The sequence below is a fragment of the Berkeleyomyces rouxiae genome, assembly GCF_048999995.1.
Source record: "Berkeleyomyces rouxiae strain 22BRR77 chromosome Unknown BrBRR77_ptg000001l, whole genome shotgun sequence".
Lineage (NCBI taxonomy): Eukaryota > Fungi > Ascomycota > Sordariomycetes > Microascales > Ceratocystidaceae > Berkeleyomyces > Berkeleyomyces rouxiae.
Window position 1 is genome coordinate 832,768 of NW_027396491.1, and position 21,380 is coordinate 854,147.

Genomic DNA, 21,380 nt, shown 5'->3' on the forward strand with positions numbered 1-21,380 from the left:
GTGACCTCATTCCCGCTATTCAAGTCCACGTCGATTCTTTCTCTTTTAGTGCATCACTTCTTGATAGGTTTTTTTTTTTTGCGTGGTGAGAAATGTGAATTGTTTCACAACCCTTGGGTCCTTGTTTAACCCTATTCCCCTCGCAAAAAAAAAAAAAAAAAGAATCATCAAGTTCGAAGTTGATATTCCTTGGTCCTGCACCAGACAAAGAGCCCTTTCGTACATATTAAGCACAGGCTAATCTGCTGTGTTCTCAACAGGCATGTTTCCTTTCGCTTGCTGATATATGCTGGCTTTCCCTGTCAGGCGATTGACACGCAAAGCTGGTCGGGTGTTGTATGTGATATTTTTCTTCTTTTCTTTTTGGGACAAACTTTGTAGTCAATATTAACAGGGATATGCTACGTCCGCTTAAAGTAGGATTATGGTCGTATTTATGGCGGACCGTCGCTGTATCTTCGGCTACATACTAGCTCGACGTGGCTTGGTTCACGCTTTGGTTGGTTGGCGTGGAACCGACAAGCTGGCGCGAGCAGCCTGTGGATTTGCATACAAATGGAAGAGGAGTGAATAATTTATAGCTGAAGGAGTTTTGCTATATACGGGATCAAGATGAGAATGGGACTTGTAGTGTGTATAGGCAAAGGCTTATGTGGGAAAGGAGACTAGAGACTAGACTCTGGTGTCTTGGTGGGGAAGAAGGATATGCGAAGATTAGATCGAAGGCTGTATAGGGCTTTCTGGTAGACTATGGAAGAGGGGAAGAAGTAGTGGCTTTTTCCTTCTTCTTTTTCTTTTTCAAACCAGCAGGGGAAGTGAAGGGGGCCATACAGGCCGAGGGGGGTTTAAGGCTATGTATGCTTGAACTAAGTCGAAGCCAAGACGTTTGTCGCGTGTGTGCCTTGTGGTGTGGTGCATTTAGTACTAGGAGGGGAGGCGAGAAACATTAGGGGTAGAGAGGAGAGAGAGAGGGCAGCACAAGAAGACAGAGATAGAGGTGTAGGCCCGGGTGACATGACAGGATGGACTCAGGGTCTGACTGCACCTGCGGGTTTACAGGCATTGTTTGGAGAAGAGCCAGATGACGACTGCATGGACAAGTCCAAGTATTACAGACACTACTGGTAGTTGGGTTAAAAAGAATCCAGTCCAATCCAATGTTGGTAGTTGGCTGGCTGCAAAGTGTAGTCAACGAACATGCTTCCCCAGCACCTTTGCAAGGCCGAGCGAGCCATCAAAGCGAGTTAATTAGTCACCGATAACACGTGCGAGGCAATAGTCGGGTAGACAGACTGTCAAGGATAGCCCACCAACTAGCTACGGGTCAAAGGCTTACTTGGGCGTTAGCTCAGATCTCGGTTCGGCGGCCACTGAACACAATAAATAGCCGGATGATAGAAAGACAATAGTGTCGAGACGAGACTAACAAGGCTTCCCGGGGGGAGAGGGTAGAGACGGGGAAGGGGAGGCACAGCTTGGTGACAAGCAGCGGTTGGTTGGCTGGTTTGATTGATTTGACTTGACACACAGACAATGACACGGACTTGGTCACGGACCTCACGGCGGATGGACGACCCCACTTGTATGTGCAGGTTATCGAGAGAGCAAGCCCAAGCTTCTGGTGTTGTGTTGGGTTGTGGTGTAGGTGCACATACGGAGCTGTAACTAGTTGTGTTTGTCTGCATCTGTGTGTGTATCTGCGCAGACACACACGCCAGTCGTCTGGAAATGGCATTCATACAACGTAACGTAAGTATTGTCTGTATGGTGCCTCGATCACCTGGTTGTTGTATGAATCTACCAGGTACAGGGGAAGGACAGGACAAGATGGGTTGACGCCTGTGCCTGGTTCTGGGGAGGACAGACGCTTGTCTGTCTGATAGCTAGCCAGCAGCTATAGTTGCTTGTGCTTGTGCTCATGTTTGTGCTTGTCCTTGTGCCTGTGTTGTCTGTGCTTGTGTACACAGCATTCTGTATCCGCCTGATGGCTGTGTGTCTGTATGTATGTACAAGTTGAGTTTGTGCTTGGACTTGCAACTTGGACCAGGGGCAGCCAAGCTTTCATAGTGTCGTTGTCACTTTTAATTTCTGCTGTACTTGACGCCAGGGGCGCGTATCAATGACAGGGTGGTGTAAGTCACACACAAACACGCAGACCCAGACCCAGACCCAGACACAGAACCCAAGTTCCCTCCCCTCCCTTCCTTTCACACGGGCGGGAAGGAGAACAGGCGGGATGGCATGGGATGGGATGTATCGAGATTTTTTTTTTGTGATGGGATAGTTAAGCATTGTGACCGACGGCTTTTACTGACTTGACTGGCGAAATGTTCAGCTCTCTTTGCGAGGACTTGACTCTTGGGGGCTTCGTTTCCAAGACGTGCGCAGCAGCAAAGAATCTAACTCGACTTGAGCTGTTTCTTTGAGGACTGCTGGTTAGTACTGTCTGTCGCGGTCGCCGTGGTCTTGATCGTTTCGCACAAGAGGCAAAGGAGTTGTCTCATCCCATGTTGGGAGTGTCGAATGCTCTCACTAGTCTTGTTTTTTTTTTTCGTACCCGCCGTTCCTCGTTCCCCGTTCCCTCGCCCCTCCTCCTTTGTCTTGTCCTGGCGGTTCGTCTGTCTTGTGCTGCCCTAATATGGCTATTCATTCACCAATAACTATCGTTTTGTTCAACGGGCAAAGTGGAAGAGTTCCCCCCAGGCAGTGTGCTTGGCGATAGGAAGGGGTAGGGGGGTATACTTGTATTTTCAATGTGTAGTTCGAGATTATTTGTAACGCAGCACTTGGCTTTGATTCTGGAGGGACGGAGAAGAAGGAAAAGCAGGACGGATAAGACCCACGAGATTTGTGTCTGACCAGGAGGAGGAGGAGCAGTATATACAAACATACAAAGTAGGACAGACTAGGGAGTGTGATTTTCCTTCTCCTTTGTCCAAGCCAACTAGTCATAGTTATACGGGACGTTTTGGTCGACAGAGGGCTGTAACAGATTCACTGCCTTCACCAGGTTGATTTGAGTTCCTGCAGATGGTCTGGTGAGACGTGCATATGTCCGGCGGAGGGTCGAGAGGAGAGGCAGATCTAGACCTACAACGGCTGCATGTATGCATGTACACATAGTTACAGACAGGTGTGCATAGATACATGGCGTCTCTCATGGTGTCCAGGGCCGCTACCCACAACAGAGACATATGCATATGTATCCACTAGTTAGCTAAGTTTGTATAGCCAACTGCCACTTACATGCATATAAGAGATCTCATCATCACCCCGCCGCAGTCCAGCCCGGGCCCATGACCGTCAGCTGGCTTGGCTAAATCATGCACCTTATCACAGAGGGCCTGAAGTATGCGCAGGAGGTATAACACAGACAGGCTGCCCCTAGCCCCTGTCTTCCCTCCCTCTCTCTCTCTGCCCGAGCAAATCCTACCCTTTCTTTTTTGTGCTTTCTTTTACTGCTTTTGTCCAAGCCACGAGTGTTTTCTCTCCCATAATGGGCTCTAGCCTTGTCTGCATCTTGTTGTCTGTCTTGTTTTTTTTTGTCTGGAGGAATCAAGCCAGTGCTCGGGCCTATGACCGACTTGGAGCATATAACAGACGGACGGACGACCATCAGCCAGAGCTTGAGCTAGAGCTCGAGCTAGAGCCACAGCCAGAACCAGTGAAGAGAACAAAAGAACAAGAGAAAAAAGACACAAGTGTTCTGGTCGGGCTTGGCCTGGGAAATGGGGGTTTCCTTCTCGCTGGGAGGAGCTAAATGTCGCTTGGTCGCGTGTTTTGCTGCTTCCGGATCGTGGCTCCCGGAGACTGGGCTTCACTTTACACGAGCGACGCCAGCCGGGAAGCAGAAGCAGAAGCGTTATTTGTTGAGAGTCGTCGACTATCCTTACTCTCAAAACTGCATGTATTGAGCTGTGCGCAACTCTTGCTCTCTTGTTATATCCGAGCCCTCCCGCGTCGTCCCATCGCTTCTCTTGCCATCTTTATGCGGACTCTGTGGCCCCCCTCTCTTCCTCTCCCCCCTGGCTCGCCCAGATCCCTGGCCGCGGTTCTTTTTGCCCACACACTACTTCGCTTGTTATACGGGCCAACCCTCCCAGCGTCCGAGGGCACACTTGTACCCAGTACAAATGCACACACGCATCTGTTTTGGGCGCTGATCCTTCCGCTGCCAGAGCTGCCTTTGCCTTGGCTAATTCTCTCCCTTTGACTTGTGTGTGGGCAGACTCGCTGAAACTTGCTTCATTTCTGATCACGACAGACTCATCTCCGTGCCGGAGCGGTTGAGGGCGGAAGTTACTTTTGCGTGTCTCTGGAGGTGCGGGATATGATGGTTATCCCTCTAATACACACATATAACTATGTACATAGATTTATACAAGGACTTACACCGGTGCTCCAAGTGCAAGAAGCTTTGAGCACTCATACAACCAATCTTTATCGCTGCAATAACTACCGCTCGAGGTCGAGGTCCGCCTGGCTCTGATTGTCACTCCCGCACAGGCTTTGTGTCTCTGTGTTTCTGTGGCCCTGCTGTCCCTCATTTGCGCTCAAGCACCGCCCGCAGCACCGCCGGCCAAGTTTTCTTGTCGCAATACGTTCGTTGTCGTTCGCACGCACCTCAGGCTTGGCTTTCTCTTTCTGTATGTGCTCTCTGTGCGGCGTCTTGGCCGAGTTCCCTGTCCTCCGGTGCTCCCTCGCCGCCGGGCCCATCAGAAGCCCGACATCTGCCACACAGCTTTAATCCTGGGATTTATCCTGCTGCAGACTGGACTGTGGCCGATCGACACGCCTTCCCGACCGTGAACACTTCAAAAGGTTGCACTGCATATATCACTACGACTTGCTGCTACAAGGACCAGCACAAGACGTACCACGAGCACCCCCGACCCGTCCAGGCACCTCCGTACAAGTGCCTCCATACACACTGGGACACGCTGGGAGAACCCGTGGCTGTCTTCCTGTCTGCTCCCCCCCTGAGCCGGGACCCTTAAAAGCTTGCGCTAAGCTGCTTCACCTGTTCTCTGGCTTTCACACACGGAACTTCGCCCCCTGTATGTATAAACTTTCACGTCAGGCCTCCTTGCTCCTGGCTCCTGGCTCCTGGCTCTGCTCCTTGCTCCTTGCTCTTTTCTCCTGGATCCTTTTCGTGAATACCCCTGGATGCTGCTGCTTGCACTTGTACCATAGGAGCTAGCCCCAGCATCAGCGTCAGTATCAGAGCCTGGCCGGTTTATTCTTTTTTTTTTTTTCTTTAAACGTCTTTTACAGTGTGACTGCGGCCAGTTCAATACCCCCCCCCATTCTGAAAAAGAATATCTTTTCTCGTCCAGCCGGGCCTGCTACTTGTCCTACGGTCCCCTTCTTCTCTTATTTCTGTTCTCGCCCACATCCAGCTTCTCCTTCTCCTCCTCCTCTCCTCCTGCTCTGCCTCGGCTTCGCCTCCCACCACCTGATCTGATCGTCTGACGTAAACACCGCGGTTCCTGGCTGCCCCATCTTTGTCATCTCCTGTCAAAACCGTTGCCGCAGATCGTGACAGTTCAAGCCGCCTGTACGAAACACTTCCGTTTTGCAGGCTTCCCTGGCCACATCCCTCCCGCCCTCACCCACAAAAGAACCCGCTTGCCCGCCAGCGCATTCTGATCCCCGACCGAGCAGCCCTCTCAATATTTTGGCCGCTGACATTGTCCTCGTCTCCCACCCCGCCTCTTCTTCGCCCTTCATACCCACAATGGGCCTCTTCAGTCGCAAAAAGAGTGCCGCCGGCATGGCGCCGCCCGTCAAACCGCCCATCCAAACGTCCAACTCTAATGCCAGCTTCAATTCCGGCAGCTCCAGCATCAAATCGCCTGCCACCTCCTTCAAGCCCAGTTTCAACCGCTCCTCGGCCGGCAGCGGCTCTCCCAGCTCGCCCATGACCGCCATGTCGCCCATCAAGATTGACATCCCGAGAGCGCCTGACCCGAACATAGACCCCGCCGGCTACCTCCGCAGTCTGCAGGCCATCCGCGAGCGCGCCAAGATCATGACCGACAAGGCGAACCGCAACACCCTGACGCACTTTGACGTCGACATGTCCAGGTTTGGCGATGTCGTGAGATTTGTTGCCAACATTATAAAGGTGAGTCTGGCCCGCTTCTAGTGAACAGCCTGCTCGTTCCGCCCTACTAACACGCTTCCCCTCCAGCGTGACTATGACGCTCCCTACACCTCCATTCCGCCCCATTGTCGCTACCAGCACTTTTGCGTCGGCGGCCGCGACAGACCCGCCCAGATGCTTGCGACGTTCCCCGCCGACGTCGACAACAGCGAAAAGTGCCGCCGTCTGATTGACCTCTGTGTCGTCAGCATCGTCATTGACGGAGGCGCCGGCTCGGAATGGTCGTATAAGAGTCTGGAAAACAACAAGATATACCGCCGCAACGATGGTGTTGCTGTTGCCGCGCTGGAGATGTTCAAATCGGTGAGTAGCGAGCAACCGCATTTGAAACGCCAGATGCTCCCCTTGTTTCCCACCCGACAGACACACTAACCATGGAATGTAGGGTCTGTTCTCCTCCAACCCCAGCAATCGCTGCCAAGTCGATAAGCAGGGTCTGAAGAAGGTTACTGCTGAGGCCCTCGCAAATGGCTTCCAGTCAAGGCCTGGAAACGAGCTTGTCGGCGTTGAAGGCAGAGCAGAGCTGCTGGTGAAGCTCGCGGCCGCCCTCGAGCACGACGCCGTGTTTGGCCACCACGGCAGACCCGGACAAATGCTTGGTGAGTGAACTCCAACATGGATGCCCCCCCTGAGCATGCGATACACTAACACACAGCCTAGACTACCTTCTCTCACATCCCTCCACACAGGCTTCCTCCAAGCTGATTGTGCCCGTGCCGCTGCTTTGGAGCATTCTCATGGAACACCTCGAGCCCATCTGGCCGCAATCGCAGTCCAACATCCACGGCGTCCTGCTCGGCGACTCGTGGCCGTGCAGCTCCATGCCGCAGCCGACATCGTCGCCCAACGGCTCGCCGACGACCTTTTCGCCGTTCCCGTCCAACACCAACTCGCCGGCGGCCTGGGAGTCGATCCTCCCGTTCCACAAGCTGGCCCAGTGGCTGTGCTACAGCATGATGCAGCCCATGCAGTCGCTCCTCAAAGTGCACTTCTCCGGCGCCGAGCTGCTGACCGGCCTACCCGAGTACCGCAACGGCGGCCTGTTTATCGATCTCGGCGTGCTGACGCTCAAGCCCGAGGACGAGGCGCGCGGGCTCGAGAACTTTAAGAACCACTACGACCATGGCAGCCGCCGGGCCGTCGAGGTGGCGCCGTTGTTCCTGACGTCGGACGATGTGGTTGTCGAGTGGAGAGGCGTGACGATTGGATTCCTCGACAGACTCTGGGTCGAGGTCAACAAATACATGGCCAAGGAACTCAACGGCTACGAGCTCAGTCTCTCCCAAGTCATGGAAGCTGGCAGCTTCAAGGTACGTCTCAACTCCACCCCCTCCGACTCAAGTATATCTACAAATTCCGTGACTAACTAATTCTCTACGCAACAGGCTGGACGTGAAATGGCAGAGGTCAGCCGACCAAACACCAGAGAGCCACCGATTCTAATTGACCGGAATGGCACCATCTTCTAAGATATCTGTGCCTGGGATGCTTTTTGCGCCCTTGCCTTGGACTCGGCCCACGCACGGCTTCTTTCGGCGGCTTCTTCACATTACCCTGATGCTCCTTTGTGGTATTCTTTTTTTTTTTATATTTTTCCCCCTCTCTTCTTTTTCCCTTACGGTCTCGGTATTCCCCTTCTGTTCTCCATGGAAGGCTTTTTGGTTGTACTTCTTTCTTGTTGTATTATTTGGTAGTCTTTGTTTTTATTCTTTTTTTTTCTCTGGATTGGTTTGGGTCAGGACACGACAAATCTCAAATATCACGCACATCAAATAACCACCATGTCCCTTTATTGAATTTTGTGTCATGAGACCTTCAAAGGTGTAGATGAAGAAAAAAAATAGTACAAATAACAAGGTCTAACATAGTGTACACGAGAGCGTCCAGGTCCAATAACCAGACTGAAACTCTCTCTAGGCCATTTGCTTTTGGTGCCGTTTTGTTGTCCTATGCATAAACTTCTAGCACCACCGTCTTTTTCTCCCTTGTGGGCAGAAGAGACAGAAAATAGGCACGAGACAAGGAATAGCGCTCACAATCACCACATCTCCACGGACGACTGCTTTAGAACCGGCGACCACGGGCCCGGGCCTCCTTCTCCTTGGCGGCCATGCGCGCACGCAGCGCCTCCCACGACTCCTCCTGAATCTTGGCCTCACGGTCCAGCTTGTCCGAAATCTCCTGCTTGCGCGTGCGGCGGTCCATGGTGTCTCTGCCCTTCTGCAGCATGGTATCGAAGCCGCCCTTGAGCTCCGAGACAATGTCTTGCGCCTTCTCGGGCTCAGGAACCGTCGAGGTGCTGCCGCTGCGGGGCGCCTGGTAGTTGGCGCCACCGCGCATCGTCACAATGGCGGGGTTGCTGGGTGTGCCGACAGGGGCGTTGTTGGTAGTGTCGGGCATGGCTGGTAGGCCGAGTAGGCGGCGGCCCCAGGGCTGGGCGATGAAGACGTTCTGCACGGCGCCAAAGAAGGCGGCGCAGAAGAAGTACCACTGCACGGCTGAGGGCAACCAGGAGGTGAATATGGCAGACACGGGCATGAGGACCATGGCCATCAGCTTGGTGGACTTGCGCTGCTCGGGAGGCATGAATTTGGCATTGGCCTGGGAGGGGAGTTTGTTAGCAAAGAACATTGGTTGGAGAGAGCGATGGGATAGGCGTAAACTCACAGTCATGGCAGCCAACATCATGGCCGGACCGGCCAGGGGGAGAATGTAAAAGGGATCAGCGATAGTTAAGTCATGGAACCAGGCTAAACCACCCGACTCCAGCGCCGGCACGGGGATTTGAGCCATGGCGTTCAGGACACGGTAGAAGCCGATGCCAATGGGGATTTGCAGCATGCCCCAGGCCATGTTCATCTTGCGGATACCATGCTCCTTTTCAATGGACAGGTATGTCTGGCGTGCGAGCATGGCCTCCTCCTTGCTGCGCGGGTCCGTCTGGGCCCGCTGCAGGCCGTCACGGAAGTCACGCATGGCCGCCTCATACTCCGGGTTCGTCTTGCGCAGGACCTGCATGCGCGTCGACGTCTCGTGCGAGATCAGCAACGGCTTGAACAGAAGCAAGCGCACGACCAGCTGGGCGATAAAGATGGAACCCCACCACGGCAAGCCCGAGTACACGTGCACATGCTCTAGCAGCCACTGCATCATGGATGACGGGCCCCAGCCAAAGTCCAGGCCGAGCTGGTGCAGGTAGCCGATGGTCTCGGGCATGTTGAGGATGGCCTCCAAGTCGAGCAGCTTGGCGTCGACGCCGCTAGCTGCAGCAGCAGCACTCGTGGCCGTGGGGTCTGCCACAGCAGCCACAGCCTCGACAACAGGCGTAGGCTCGGGTGGAACAGCAGCAGAGGTAGCAGCCGCCTCGGCGGACGGGGCAGCTGCAGCGGTAGTAGCGTCAGCTGCGGTCTCTGCGGGGGCAGCGGGCTCGGCGGGCTTGCCTCGCTGCCAGAAGCGCCACGAGAAGGCGCGCGAACCGGCAACCACTGAGCCAGCGGCCACCAGCGGCATGGGCGCGGCCGGGCCGCTGCCTAGGCGATGTGAAAGCACGGCAGCGTGTGGCCGCAACGAGGCGGCGGCGGTGCGACGGAGGGGAACGGTACCGAAGGAGCGGGCATTTTGAGAACGCAGGCCGCGGGAGGGCGTCTGGCAGATAGCAGCAGGGGGTTAGTCAGCAGCTAAGCAATCAGAAGCGGCAGACACCGAGCGGAATCTAGAGTGCCGGGAAGACTTACAATCGGCGCGGCGACCCGGACTGTCGCAAGCGACTGCACGACGCCTCTCCGGGGAAGCATGATGATGTCGGTGTGGATTATGGAGAGAAAAGTCACGGGCCAGTCCAATTGACAATGTGGCTCGTCTTACTCACAAATGCAAAGACGGCAACAAGCGCAGGGGGCGAAGCTCTTCTCATAGTAGCTCGGCGGCGGGCCGTGATATCGCTGTTGTAGTGGGAAATTTTTGGCTCGACGTTGGGCGGCTAAATATCGGCTAAACGTGGGAGAACGTTGGGACCTGTTGCATCACATGCACTACAATCGGCTTCACTTTCAACTACGAGAGATAATAGGACACACGGAACATGGAGATCTTTGCACGCAATATGTATGGTCAAATTTGGCTGCATAAATAGCCGGGTAGTCCTGCTGTGGCCATCGTGGCTTGTCTTGGCAGCAAGGCGGCTTCGTGCTGTCTCGGCAAGGCGGCACCCATGACGCCGGCACAAGCTCACACGACAACACGGAACAAGAAGAGCCTGAAAGGAATCGTGGTATCGTAAAACAAAAGATGGTGCATAGAGCTGTTCCGCCGCACACAGCGGGCAGTGAGGTCCTGGAGTGTGGGAAAGCGGGTGGCCCGGCTTAGTCAATGGGATAGTAGCTCTTGGGCTTTTTTGCGGCGCTGAAATCGAGAGGCTGCGCCCTCCGCCTCGTGACGGGAAAGACCTGTTTGAACTCGGTTAGAAGAGTACAACAAGAGCAGGCCGGCGGATAGGGCGGGCGGCGGCGACGGAAGACGGGAAGTACCTTGGTACCGCCCCAGCCTAGACGGAACGCAGCCTCGTGTGCAAACAGCTCGCCAAAGCCCAGCATCATGCCGTTGATAAAGGGCAGCAGCAGGTTGATGGCGGTGCCGCGGACGAGCATCCACATGGTCGGCGGCTTGTACACCACGAGCGCCGGCTCGGACTGCGACTGTGCGCGGTCGGGCTCGTAGTCGACCTCTGGCGACTCCGAGTACAGCTCGCTATCAGAGTGCATTGTGATGCCGGACTGCGACAGGTAGTTGTCGGACATGGTGCGGGAGGGTTCGGGCCGGGAGAGGTCAGCGGGATGGGGAAGATCGGCAGGCCAGGCGTCAACAATATCCTGTCGCAGCAATGATGCAATGCTGAGTCCCTCCAACGCCGCCAAGATAGCGACCTCAAGCTTCGAGCTTGCTTGCCCCACCAAGGCAGAATAGCCGAGTATCTACCGAGTGCAGCTCGTGCCATAAAGTGGGGCTGGCCGCTTCCCCAGCCAGCCATTACATCTCCGCCATGGCCAGCCATCGCAGCCATCGCAGCCATCGCAGCCATTCCGAGACGCTTCAACATCCCGGTCGCGCAATCACTGGGACAGCGTTGGAGCACCAGAAAGAGGAAGAACAGTCATCAGCCATATCTTCCTCCCAGCCACCCTATCTCTTCTCTTGAGCGCCACCGATTCCCCGGCCGCCACTGTTGCCCAGTTAACCGCAAGCGACCTTTTACTGTGCTATTCCCTGCTTCGGTGCTCTGGGTCTCTCTTCGTGACCCGCGGCATCTCTGCGCCTGTTCTCCCCGTCACTGTCTGGCTGGCCTCGCCTCTTCTGCCTTGCGCTCACCTCGTCCACGCACCATGGCTAGCTCTTCGGCCCATATGGGCACTCTCTCTTCGGAGCTGCGCAATGACTTCAAGAAGCCCAAGAAGAAGAAGGTCTTGCTGATGGGCAAAAGTGGCTCCGGCAAGTCCTCCATGCGCAGCATCATCTTCAGCAACTATGTCGCCCGAGACACCCGCAGACTGTATGTCCGAAGCCCCGTTACATGAGACGGCTTCCCTGTCTTGAGCTTTTTGCTTCAGCACGGACATTCCCAAGCTAACCTGGCTCTCTGTCTAGTGGCGCGACCATCGATATCGATCTCTCTCATGTCAAGTTTCTCGGAAACCTTACGCTCAACCTTTGGGACTGTGGTGGCCAGGAGGCCTTCATGGAGCACTACCTATCCCAGCAAAAAGTACATGTCTTCTCCAACGTCGGCGTCCTCATCTATGTCTTTGACATAGAATCGCGCGACACCGACCGCGACCTTGCCACCTACATCGAGATCATCGCCGTGCTGATGCAGTATTCGCCCTCAGCTCGGATATACATTCTCGTGCACAAAATGGATCTAGTGCTCCCAAACAGCCGCGAAGTGTTGTACGATGAGCGCGTGGCTCAGGTCCGTCAGCGGACGGCCGAGTTTGCTCATACCATGGGCATCGGTCTCGACGGTGGCGAACACTCAGGGCTCATGGACGTCCAGGCTTTCGCGACGTCGATTTGGGATCAGTCTCTGTACAAAGCCTGGGCTGGCATCATCCACGACCTGGTGCCCAACCTATCCCTGATCGAGCGAAACCTAGCTCATTTGGGCACTGCCATTGAAGCTGAAGAACTGCTTCTCTTTGAGCGCACCTCGTTCTTGGCCGTGTCTTCTTGGGTCTCCCCCACCACACAGAACCCGACTGAAGACCGTCTAGAACGCATGTCCAACATCATGAAACAGTTCAAACAGTCCATCAGTCGTTTTACTGGAACCCCTCGGAACTCTGAGCAGTTTGTTCTCATGGAGCTCAAGGTCGGCCTTCACTTCAACCTGTTTATTCTCAAGTTCACCACCAACACCTATCTCATGGCTGTGCTGCCCCCCGGCGAGGCCCGCTTCAACGCTGCCATGATGAACTGCCGTATCGCCATTAGCCACTTTCGCTTCCTAGATGGCCCTGCTACCAGCCAGGGCATGCCTCTTGAGGGCAGCGCCGCTGCATCCTAGCGGGATCAGTGTCACTTTGAACGCGGCGGTAGTCACAGTCCTACCTGCTACGAAACTGATGACTACACCGATGGCATTGATACGCAGCCGAGCTCTTCAAACACGCATTCTAACCTAGGGGGTCATGGCTGTGGCTACCGCAACGGGGTATTTGATTATGAGGGGCCCTACGATGATGAAGAGGTGGATTTTCTAGGTGAGATTTGCCGCGAGACCCTGGAACAGGACCGGATGATGGCCCTTCAAGAAGAGGCTTGCAAGCAAAACGTAGCCCAGAACATGGACAGGGCACCTGTATTTGGTCATGACCAGAAGCTCCCTCAACAATCACCACAATCCATCAATGAAGCACAAGAAATCATTTCACCGTCGCAGCCTTTGCCCCAAGACTGGGCTGCTGAGCCCCTCATGTTTACTGACGATCAGATCGCTAGAGAAATGGTTCTAGAATTGGCAGATTCAGAACAGCCCGTCCTTGAATCATCTTCTTCTTCACTGCCACTATCACCAGCTCGGCCTCGACTCAAAAAGGCACCGGGTAAATCTCTCGTCCTAGCATCCCGCTTTGGAAGCGACAAGCTCAAAACGCCCAATGGGCTTCCCACTCCGCCCGCCAAGTCTATGGACGGCTTCTTCCACACCAGCATGGGTCATGATGAAGACGCCATCATGTTTCACCGTTCTAGAAAAACATCGTGTAGCTTCTCTTTGTCTCTAGAACATGCCAACTCCCCGGCCACCCCACCACCTCCTCCTATGTATCCTACCCTCTCAGCCACCAATTATCCGCTCAGTTCTCTCTCCCGCCTTCTTTCAAGCCTCCCTCTTCACGAGAACCACTGGTACATTGGCGTTCCCAAACCCAGCCACTCTGCCCCAGGCGGTGTCCAAGGCCCCATCCCATGGCTCTCTCCATCCCTCGCCGAAACGCCCTTTGTTGTGCCCAACTCATGTGCTGGCCGGTCACTCGTCGTGCCCACCCGCTTCATCAAACTCGTGTACGGCCAGGACCCGAACCCCTTTCCCGGCGCAGTCAGGCAGCATGCTACGTCAAAAGAAAAACAAGACAATGGCCACTCTTCCAGCTGCCTCTCTGCTACTACATCCAACAATGGCCGTGAATTGTGCCTTTTCCTACACCCTGCCTTCTGCGCGGCCAGTCCGCCGACCCTTGCCCTCGCTTTTCTGACCCTGGCGTTCTCCTACTCCATTGCCTAAACCCTCACCCCAGCTCTAGGCTCTGACCTCCCGTCCTACATCTCCATCTCTGCCGCTGCTGCAATCTCATGTGCATCCATCCGATACAGAGAACGTTGCACCAACAGTCGACCAAAACATGCATACACGTGGGTTTTGTCCCGAGGAACCAAAAAAAAAGTATCCCCTTGTAGAAATAGCTATCAAAAAAGAAGAACAAAAAAAGAGAAGAATACAAATATGTGTGGTCTACGTGAATCATCTGAATTATTGTGCAAAACAAAGAAGACAAGACTAAAGAAAATGAAAGTCCTTAATCTCAACGCTAAGTATGTGTAGTGAGTAGTACTAGTATCGCGAATTCCCGGTCCCGTCTATGTAAACTTAACAATTGCAACTCCGCCCTTCTTGAACTCGGCCATGTCGCCCAGCACCGCCGCCTTGTCGATATGGTCCTTGTTGGGGAATGTCGTCGAAATGACAAACGCCCGCGCAGTCAGGTCCGGGGAAGCCTGTGCGGCAAAGGCGTAAATGTCCCCGACCGTCTGCGTCAGGTTGAAACGCGCAGGCATGCGCGTGCCGTTGGGCAGATTGACTCGGATGGCCACAGACGGCTGGCTCTCGTCGTACTGCGTCGAGGGCGCGCTGGAGGTGGCCGTCGGAGCAGGCGCGGCGGCAGCCGGGGCGGCATCCGCCAAGGCGCCGGGCACCGGAGCGCCCAGACGCTGGCCCTCGCCCTCGAACGCGACGCGGGGACGCGGCAGCTGGCGCCAGTTCTCGTCGTGCGGGATAATAGTCACATCAACGGGCTGGCCAGCGCGGATGCTGAGCAGCTCCAGTGGAGCTTGGCCGTTGTTTATCATGCGGAGGATGGCCTGGTTTCGCGGCTCGGAGAAGGGGTGGAGTGGGCCGGCGCCGACGCTGAAACCGTCGCGCCACAGGTGGATTTCGCGCTTGACGGTTTCTTCTTCCTCTTCTTGGGCGCTCACAGGATGGGCTGGCCGCGAGTGAGGGTCGACGTGCATGCGGCTTTCGACGCCGTCACCGCCGAGGGTGTACGAGTTTCCGGTGAAACGGGGCGGGGGAGGGGTATGGGAAGCCTCCTCGTTCATTCTCTGGCCTTGTCTGGGCGCAGTAAAAGAAACAGAATAAAAGGTTAGCCTGGTAAAGTTGCAAGCAGCACTCTGGTTCGAGACTTACGCCATGGCTTGTCTGCGGATTGCATCTAGAAGTCTGCTAGTTTCATCTCCCTGGCCATCTCCTCTGGAGGGGTCCTGCACGGCAAGACCCGACTTTTCACCGCCGGCAAACAGGTTCCGGCGCCGGCGACGCTCGTCTTCCTCTTCTTCTGAGTCATCGCCGTCGTCCGCGTTGCCCATGGACGACAGCGTAGCAATGCCGGTTCTGCGGGCCGGCTTTGACGAGCTGGCGGGCTGGCGGGACTGTGAAGCGGGAACAGGCACACCACCAAGAGTGCGCGGACCAGTATAGCTGCTGGCAGGAGCAGCGGCAGACGACGAGGCGCCAGCTCCATTGGAGTCGTCACCATCGCTGGCCACATCGGCAAAGTACTGGCCCGCTGCGGTCTCGGCGTCCCAGTTGCTGGCCTCAAGTAGCTGGTGAGCCTATTTGGCGAATGCAGCAACAGAGCTTCTGGTTAACTTGAATGCTACAGCGGGGTGTGGCGTGTATTGTGTGTAGCGCCACAAACAGGACAGGGAAAGAGCTCACAATATCAACGGAGGCGCCCGTGCTCTCCATGACGCGGGCGAGCTTTACTTGCTGGTCATCATCGAGGTTGGCCATGTTGGCTGTGGACTGTGGACTGTAGACTGTGAATTGTGAATTGTGTGTGAACGGAAGACGGTGTTGGTGTTGACTTTGAGGTTGGAGAGGAGCTTACACATTACGTAATACAGATAATTGCTTTGCTGTCAACCAAGCAACCAGAGACCTGATGTGGGGCTACAACTGTGCAATTTGATGAGCGAATGCCGCTTTTATAAGGGTCTTTGCAAACCTACTCCATATCTGTAGGGTTAATGACGTTGAAGGCAGCAGCGTCGTCGAATTAGGCAGCGCCACTTGTGAGGAAAGGACTAGTTTAGCCCACCCACCCTAAGTTGACCCTAAATAGGCCTCACATGACCTAGACACTCCCTCGGACCCCTCGTCGCGTCAGGAAGCTCCTGGATTTTTGACCAGGATGTTGATGCACAGAGCTTGCTTGCTTGTGTGTGCTTGCACAAACCGATATTAGACGAGCGCAAAGGGGGTTTCTCGGCTGAGTGACAGCCAGGTTTTCGAGCGCTCGTGATGGCAGTTTGCCTTGGGGCTTCAATGATGTCATGCAACCTCGAGGCCGTTCCAGGCCGAAATAAAGTAGAAATCACCACGGCTAGCCGAGAACCAGAAGCCCAATATAAAACCTTTGCTCGCCCAGCCTCTTATTTTTCCACGTGAAATAAGCTAAGCGGAGCTTGTTCAAGATCCGGTCTTGGAGGGCAAAAACATTGGACGCAACACTGTTCTTCAAGGGTTCTATGCACCACATGCTCAAGCGCCCTCTCCCTTGATCCTCGACCTGTTTCCGGATCGCAGAGACCAGGCCCAAGACAGAAAACTGTGCAAGATCAGACCGGCCCGCTTCTTTTTTTGCGAGAGGTCTAGAGACCTGGCGGGCAAACGGGATCAGAAGGTTGCATGCATGAAATCAGCGAAACCCAATGCCCAAAATCCCACACGCAGCAGACCTGCAGGACGGCGGCGGGAGAAACGGGCAGCTAAGCAAGCGTGCCTGTGATGGCTGTGGCCCCAGCTAACTAGCCAAGTCAAGTCAAGTTGCCGTTGTAGCTGTGTTACCACAACACGCAACACACAACTTGGCTCAACCAGACGACTCGTGATGGATGGCCGGTATAAGACAAATGGGGCAAGACCCGGGCTAGCGCTCCTGCTCCAAGTAATCAGTGCTTGTCTTGCCCCTCCCATTTAGCTTGGCCGTGTCTGCGATGCACGGTGTACTTCCTTAGACACGTCTTTTATACCTCTTTTATATGACTCACAAAGTACCTCCATCTTTCTAGACACTGCATTCCCCTGCCTTTCCCATCGCTCCTGGCAGCGCTGGCCAATCAGATGCGCCCACGGACACTGCAGGGTGGTGCTCGATAAGGCCAGATATTCCGCGCTCCCGAACTGATAAATACCAGGTCGCGCCGTTTGGCTAAATTCCTCTGACGTGAACGCGCTTTTTCTCAAACTTTCAGTTTTATTTTTTTCCTGAGCTTTGCGACCGCACGCCCGCCCCAAAGTATCTCTGCACCAAAATCCGGTGGGAAGATACTTGCGACCTCTCGGAATCCTCTAGTGCAGCCTCGCATCACATTGCCTCATTTTTTTTTTTGATGCTTGATTTTTTGCCTGCACGCAGCTTAATTCTTGTTTGACGCCGGCCTCCACCATCGCCTGCCCGCAATCGTCACCGCTGACTCTGCTGTCGTTGGGCCTCATTGTTTCTACACACAAGAAACACTGCAGTGCTATTATTTGGCTCTACGTGCACCTTCCCCTCCAACGCGCACCGCGCCCTCGCCACTTCCACTTTTGGCGCATCGCAAATCGTCTCGCACCTTCTCCAGCGACGCGCCTGCCCTCGGCCACCTCGCACCTTCCACCCCAGGCACTTGCGCGCTCTTTCCACCTTTTACAGCAACAAGCTTTATCGCCGTCACTCGTTTTATCCGCCTGCGAGAACCGATTCTTCTTTTGTTTGTTAACCTGCCTGTTTTGTCCATTTTCCCCGTCGCGCACCCTCCTTTTTTATTTCGTTATTGTCGCAGCCCACCTTTTTTTTTTTTTTTTTCGCGCCTCGTGGATTCTTTTTTACAGCGCGCCATCTTTCTCGCCTTTGAAACTTGTGCGCTTCGACAATTCTCCATCGAATCGCATCGCCGCAACGCGCCCTGCATCAATTGGCTTGTAGACAGAAATACCGCTCGCGTTTCTCCATCCACCGCTCCGATTTATTATGGCGACACCCGAACCAAAGGCTGCTTCTCCCGAGGCAAAGCCTGCCGAGTCGCCTGCTAAAACTGTGTCGAATGGGTAAGCAATATCCCCATGCTTTTCTCCATCATCACAAGGCCATAGCATCCTGCTCGCGTCCCCTCGTGAGACGCGCCGTCGACTACGGGCGGCGTCTTGGTCGCTGTGCATCGCAAGTCTTCGCACCAACGCATTACACACGCTAACCACCATTGTGCATGTCCAGTGATTCTTCAAGAGAAGCAGAAAAGCCCACAAATGGCTCTTCAAATGGCACACCAAAACAAAGCGACGCGACCGTCAAACGCGCAAAGTCCGATTCAGATAAAACCGACGACGCTCACAGTTCAAAATCGTCCGAAAACAGAGACAAGACTCCATCTGACGATAAAAACGCATCTGCCTTAGCCCCAGACAAATCCGGCGAACTCGATGTTGAGATGCCTGACGCTACACCCGAAAAGTCAGTTGACAGAAAGTCCGAAACACCCAAAGCCTCAGCGACCACGAATGGTGTGGCAGAAAAGAAAGAGGACACCAAGGCGGACCACTTCGACAAGCCAAAGACCCCCGACGCCTCACAGTCCGCAAACGCTGACACGTCGATGATGGATGCTCCTTCATCGTCCAGTAAGGTGTCCCGTGAGAGAGAAAGCGTTGAGGGCGATGAGCCTGTCGCGAAGCGTGCCAAGCGCGAACCCACCGAAGAGCCACTGCCTCCTCCTGTGCCCGCACCCGACGCTGGATCCTCTAGCGCTAATGGGCTCAAGGGTCTCAACAGTCTCGAGCGCTGGAACGACAAGGAGCTTGAAAAACAACCCATTACTCCTTACCAGGCCCGCGAATACCGCCGGGTCCTCGCCGGTATCAAGAAGACCAAGGGCGGTGGCCACTTCAAGGATGCCGTCACCAAACTGTGGCCCACTCTTAGTGAAGCGTATCTTGCACGCGTCACCAAGCCCATGGACATTGGCCTTCTTGAGCGGACTTTGCGCGACAACCCGTGGCCGACTCTGAGTGGCTTCAAGGATAACCTTTCCTTGATTTACCTCAACACACTCGCCTTCAACGGCGAGATCCATGAAGTCACTCTTGCCGGTCTGGGCGTCGTCGAGGCTGTTTGGACCAGATGCCTTGCTATTGCTGCCACAGAACCCAGCCGTAACAAGGTTTTGCCGAAACACATGCCCCCGCGCCATCATGAGCAGCGACACTCAATTTCCCATCTCCCCCCACCTTCGCCAGCCAAGTCTTCTCCGACGCCCGCACCCAAGCCGAAAGCCGTTACTCCCTCGGCGCGTCGTGCTGCTAGCCCTCAAGACACTAAGGCTGGTGGCTCGGACACATACGCCGTGCCCCCCAACGGAGTTCCTCAGATTCGTAGAGCGTCAGCAGTGACCGAGGGCGATCGCCCCAAACGCACCATTCACCCTCCCAAGAGCAAGGACATAGACTACTCGTCAAAAATGGGCAAAAAGAAAACAAGACCCGAGCTCGAATTTTGCGAGGAAGTACTGAATGAAATACGCAACTCGCGCCACTACGCCATCAACGCCGCTTTCCTCGAACCTGTTGATCCCGTCGCTCTTGATATCCCCAATTATTTCCAGGTAGTAAAGAAGCCCATGGATCTGAGCACCATTGCCTCAAAGCTTCAGGCGAGCGAGTACCAAAGCCCGAAGCAATTTATTAGCGACTTTGATCTGATGTTTAGAAATTGCTACCTGTTCAACTCACCTGGTACTCCAGTCAACGTGCAAGGCAAGGCGTTGGAGAAGCTCTTCCGTAACGAGTGGGCGAAGAAGGACGATTGGCTTGCCAAGCACGCAGCAGCGACCAAGGCGGCATCTGTCAGTGCGTCTAGCGTACGCAGTGACGATGAGTTTGACGAGCCCGTTGCCTCTTCCTCTGCTGCTGTTGATCCCAGCCTTGAGCATGAGATCCGCGCGCTCGAAGAAAAGATGAAAGAGGAGTCGCAACGGCTAGTTGATCTATACATGGAAAAACATCCAATCGAGAGCATGATCGAGCTCCAGAAGAACATGCTGAATATGGTCCAGGCTAGCCTTCTGAAAGCAAAGGCCAAGCAAACCGTGACGGAAGTCAAGGCCGATCGGCCCTCCAAGCCCAAGCCCAAGCCGAGCCGACCTAGCAAGGGCGCTGCACCCAACCCCGGCAAGAAGTCGGCTAACAGTAATGCCGGTCGCAAGCCTCTTGGCGGTGCGTCCAAGAAGAAGCGCAACATCACAGAAGCTGAAAAGGGCATGATTGCCACCGCTATCAACGAACTTTCTGGCAATGCGATCGAAAATGCTATTGAGATTATCAAACGCGACACCAACCAGACTGTAAGACGGTCCTTGTTTTGCGCAAATTGAATTGCACTAGAGTGAAAGCCTGCTAACAAATTTACTTACTTTAGGAAAACACCAATGGCGAACTTGAGCTGGATATTGACCAGCTCAGTAACGACGCCCTGCTGAAGCTGTGGGACTTGTGTAAGAAGAACCTGTCGAGCTTTGCAGCACAAGTGGCCGCCGAGAGCCATGCTTCCAGCTCCACGCGCGACTCTCTGCCCGCAGCCAGCTCGACCGGCGGATCTGCCGCTTCTGCGGCGGCGGCGGCGGCGCGTTCTTCGGCCAAGGGCAAGAAGAACAAGCCGATGAGCGCTCGCGAGCAGGAGATGCGCATCGCCCATCTGACGCAGGTGCGCGAGCAGTTCCGTACTACGGCTCCAGGCGCGTCACCGGAACCCATGTCAGATAACGCGTTGGACTCGGATGAGTCGGACTCTGAGGAAGAGTAAAAACATGATAGCAAAGACCCGCCCTCCCCCTTCCCTCCCTCCTTTTATTTTTCTGCCCGTTCATATTCTTTTGGTTGTCTCATTTTCTTTTTCCTTCTTCCCTTTCAATGTCTTCTTTTTTTTCGTATTTTCTTTCATTTTTTATTTCACCCTGGGTTAAGAATCGAGTTTGGGCAGGGAGTGGAGATGATTGTAGGGGAAGAGAGAGAGATCCCCTGGGGCTGGGGGTTTTTCAAGGAGCCATACCATAACATGCATCGACCTGGAGGACTTTGCTTTTGAGCCATGATCCATTCTTTTTTTTCTCCTGTTTCTTTGTTCCTGTTGCCTGTATTTCTTTTCTTGTCCTGTACTGCTGGTGGGAGTGTCTTTTATTTTTCTTCTTTCTGCTGCAGAACGGTGACGTTTTTTCCAGTATTTTGTTGTCGAGTACATTCAAGATGCGGGAAAAAAAAGAAGATATCGGGCTTCTAGTGTGGATGAGAAGCAAATGAGAGAAAGAACAAACAAACAAAAAAAGATAAAAGATTATTCTTTCCAGGCGTCGAGAAGAAAGTGAAAAAAAAAAAAAAATGTAGATATGAGTGCAACGTGTGTGAACCATT

The 21,380-nt window shown here is 54.4% G+C and overlaps 7 protein-coding genes across 7 annotated transcripts; 4 read left to right on the plus strand and 3 right to left on the minus strand.

The window, feature by feature from the left end:
- Window positions 1-5,737: 5,737 nt before the first annotated feature.
- On the plus strand, window positions 5,738-7,635 carry BROUX77_000258 (uncharacterized protein; the record flags this gene model as incomplete). The annotated part of the gene is made up of 5 exons (XM_073747133.1): window positions 5,738-6,127; window positions 6,194-6,469; window positions 6,552-6,765; window positions 6,827-7,476; window positions 7,552-7,635. 5 exons carry the CDS (start codon window positions 5,738-5,740, stop codon window positions 7,633-7,635), a joined length of 1,614 nt encoding a protein of 537 aa, XP_073608495.1.
- Window positions 7,636-8,230: 595 nt separating this feature from the next.
- Window positions 8,231-9,960, minus strand: BROUX77_000259 (uncharacterized protein; the record flags this gene model as incomplete). The annotated part of the gene is made up of 3 exons (XM_073747144.1): window positions 8,231-8,767; window positions 8,834-9,811; window positions 9,901-9,960. The coding sequence occupies 3 exons, from the start codon at window positions 9,958-9,960 to the stop codon at window positions 8,231-8,233; spliced, it is 1,575 nt and encodes a 524-aa protein (XP_073608496.1).
- Window positions 9,961-10,527: 567 nt separating this feature from the next.
- On the minus strand, window positions 10,528-10,962 carry BROUX77_000260 (uncharacterized protein; the record flags this gene model as incomplete). The annotated part of the gene is made up of 1 exon (XM_073747156.1): window positions 10,528-10,962. The coding sequence occupies one exon, from the start codon at window positions 10,960-10,962 to the stop codon at window positions 10,528-10,530; it is 435 nt and encodes a 144-aa protein (XP_073608497.1).
- Window positions 10,963-11,544: 582 nt separating this feature from the next.
- Window positions 11,545-12,725, plus strand: BROUX77_000261 (uncharacterized protein; the record flags this gene model as incomplete). The annotated part of the gene is made up of 2 exons (XM_073747167.1): window positions 11,545-11,711; window positions 11,807-12,725. The coding sequence occupies 2 exons, from the start codon at window positions 11,545-11,547 to the stop codon at window positions 12,723-12,725; spliced, it is 1,086 nt and encodes a 361-aa protein (XP_073608498.1).
- A 279-nt stretch (window positions 12,726-13,004) lies between these two features.
- On the plus strand, window positions 13,005-13,943 carry BROUX77_000262 (uncharacterized protein; the record flags this gene model as incomplete). The annotated part of the gene is made up of 1 exon (XM_073747178.1): window positions 13,005-13,943. The coding sequence occupies one exon, from the start codon at window positions 13,005-13,007 to the stop codon at window positions 13,941-13,943; it is 939 nt and encodes a 312-aa protein (XP_073608499.1).
- A 353-nt stretch (window positions 13,944-14,296) lies between these two features.
- Window positions 14,297-15,728, minus strand: BROUX77_000263 (uncharacterized protein; the record flags this gene model as incomplete). Its single annotated transcript, XM_073747189.1, has 3 exons — window positions 14,297-15,047; window positions 15,123-15,547; window positions 15,654-15,728. The coding sequence occupies 3 exons, from the start codon at window positions 15,726-15,728 to the stop codon at window positions 14,297-14,299; spliced, it is 1,251 nt and encodes a 416-aa protein (XP_073608500.1).
- A 2,224-nt stretch (window positions 15,729-17,952) lies between these two features.
- BROUX77_000264 (uncharacterized protein) lies at window positions 17,953-20,775 on the plus strand (the record flags this gene model as incomplete). Its single annotated transcript, XM_073747200.1, has 3 exons — window positions 17,953-18,029; window positions 18,196-20,317; window positions 20,392-20,775. The coding sequence occupies 3 exons, from the start codon at window positions 17,953-17,955 to the stop codon at window positions 20,773-20,775; spliced, it is 2,583 nt and encodes an 860-aa protein (XP_073608501.1).
- Window positions 20,776-21,380: the final 605 nt, after the last annotated feature.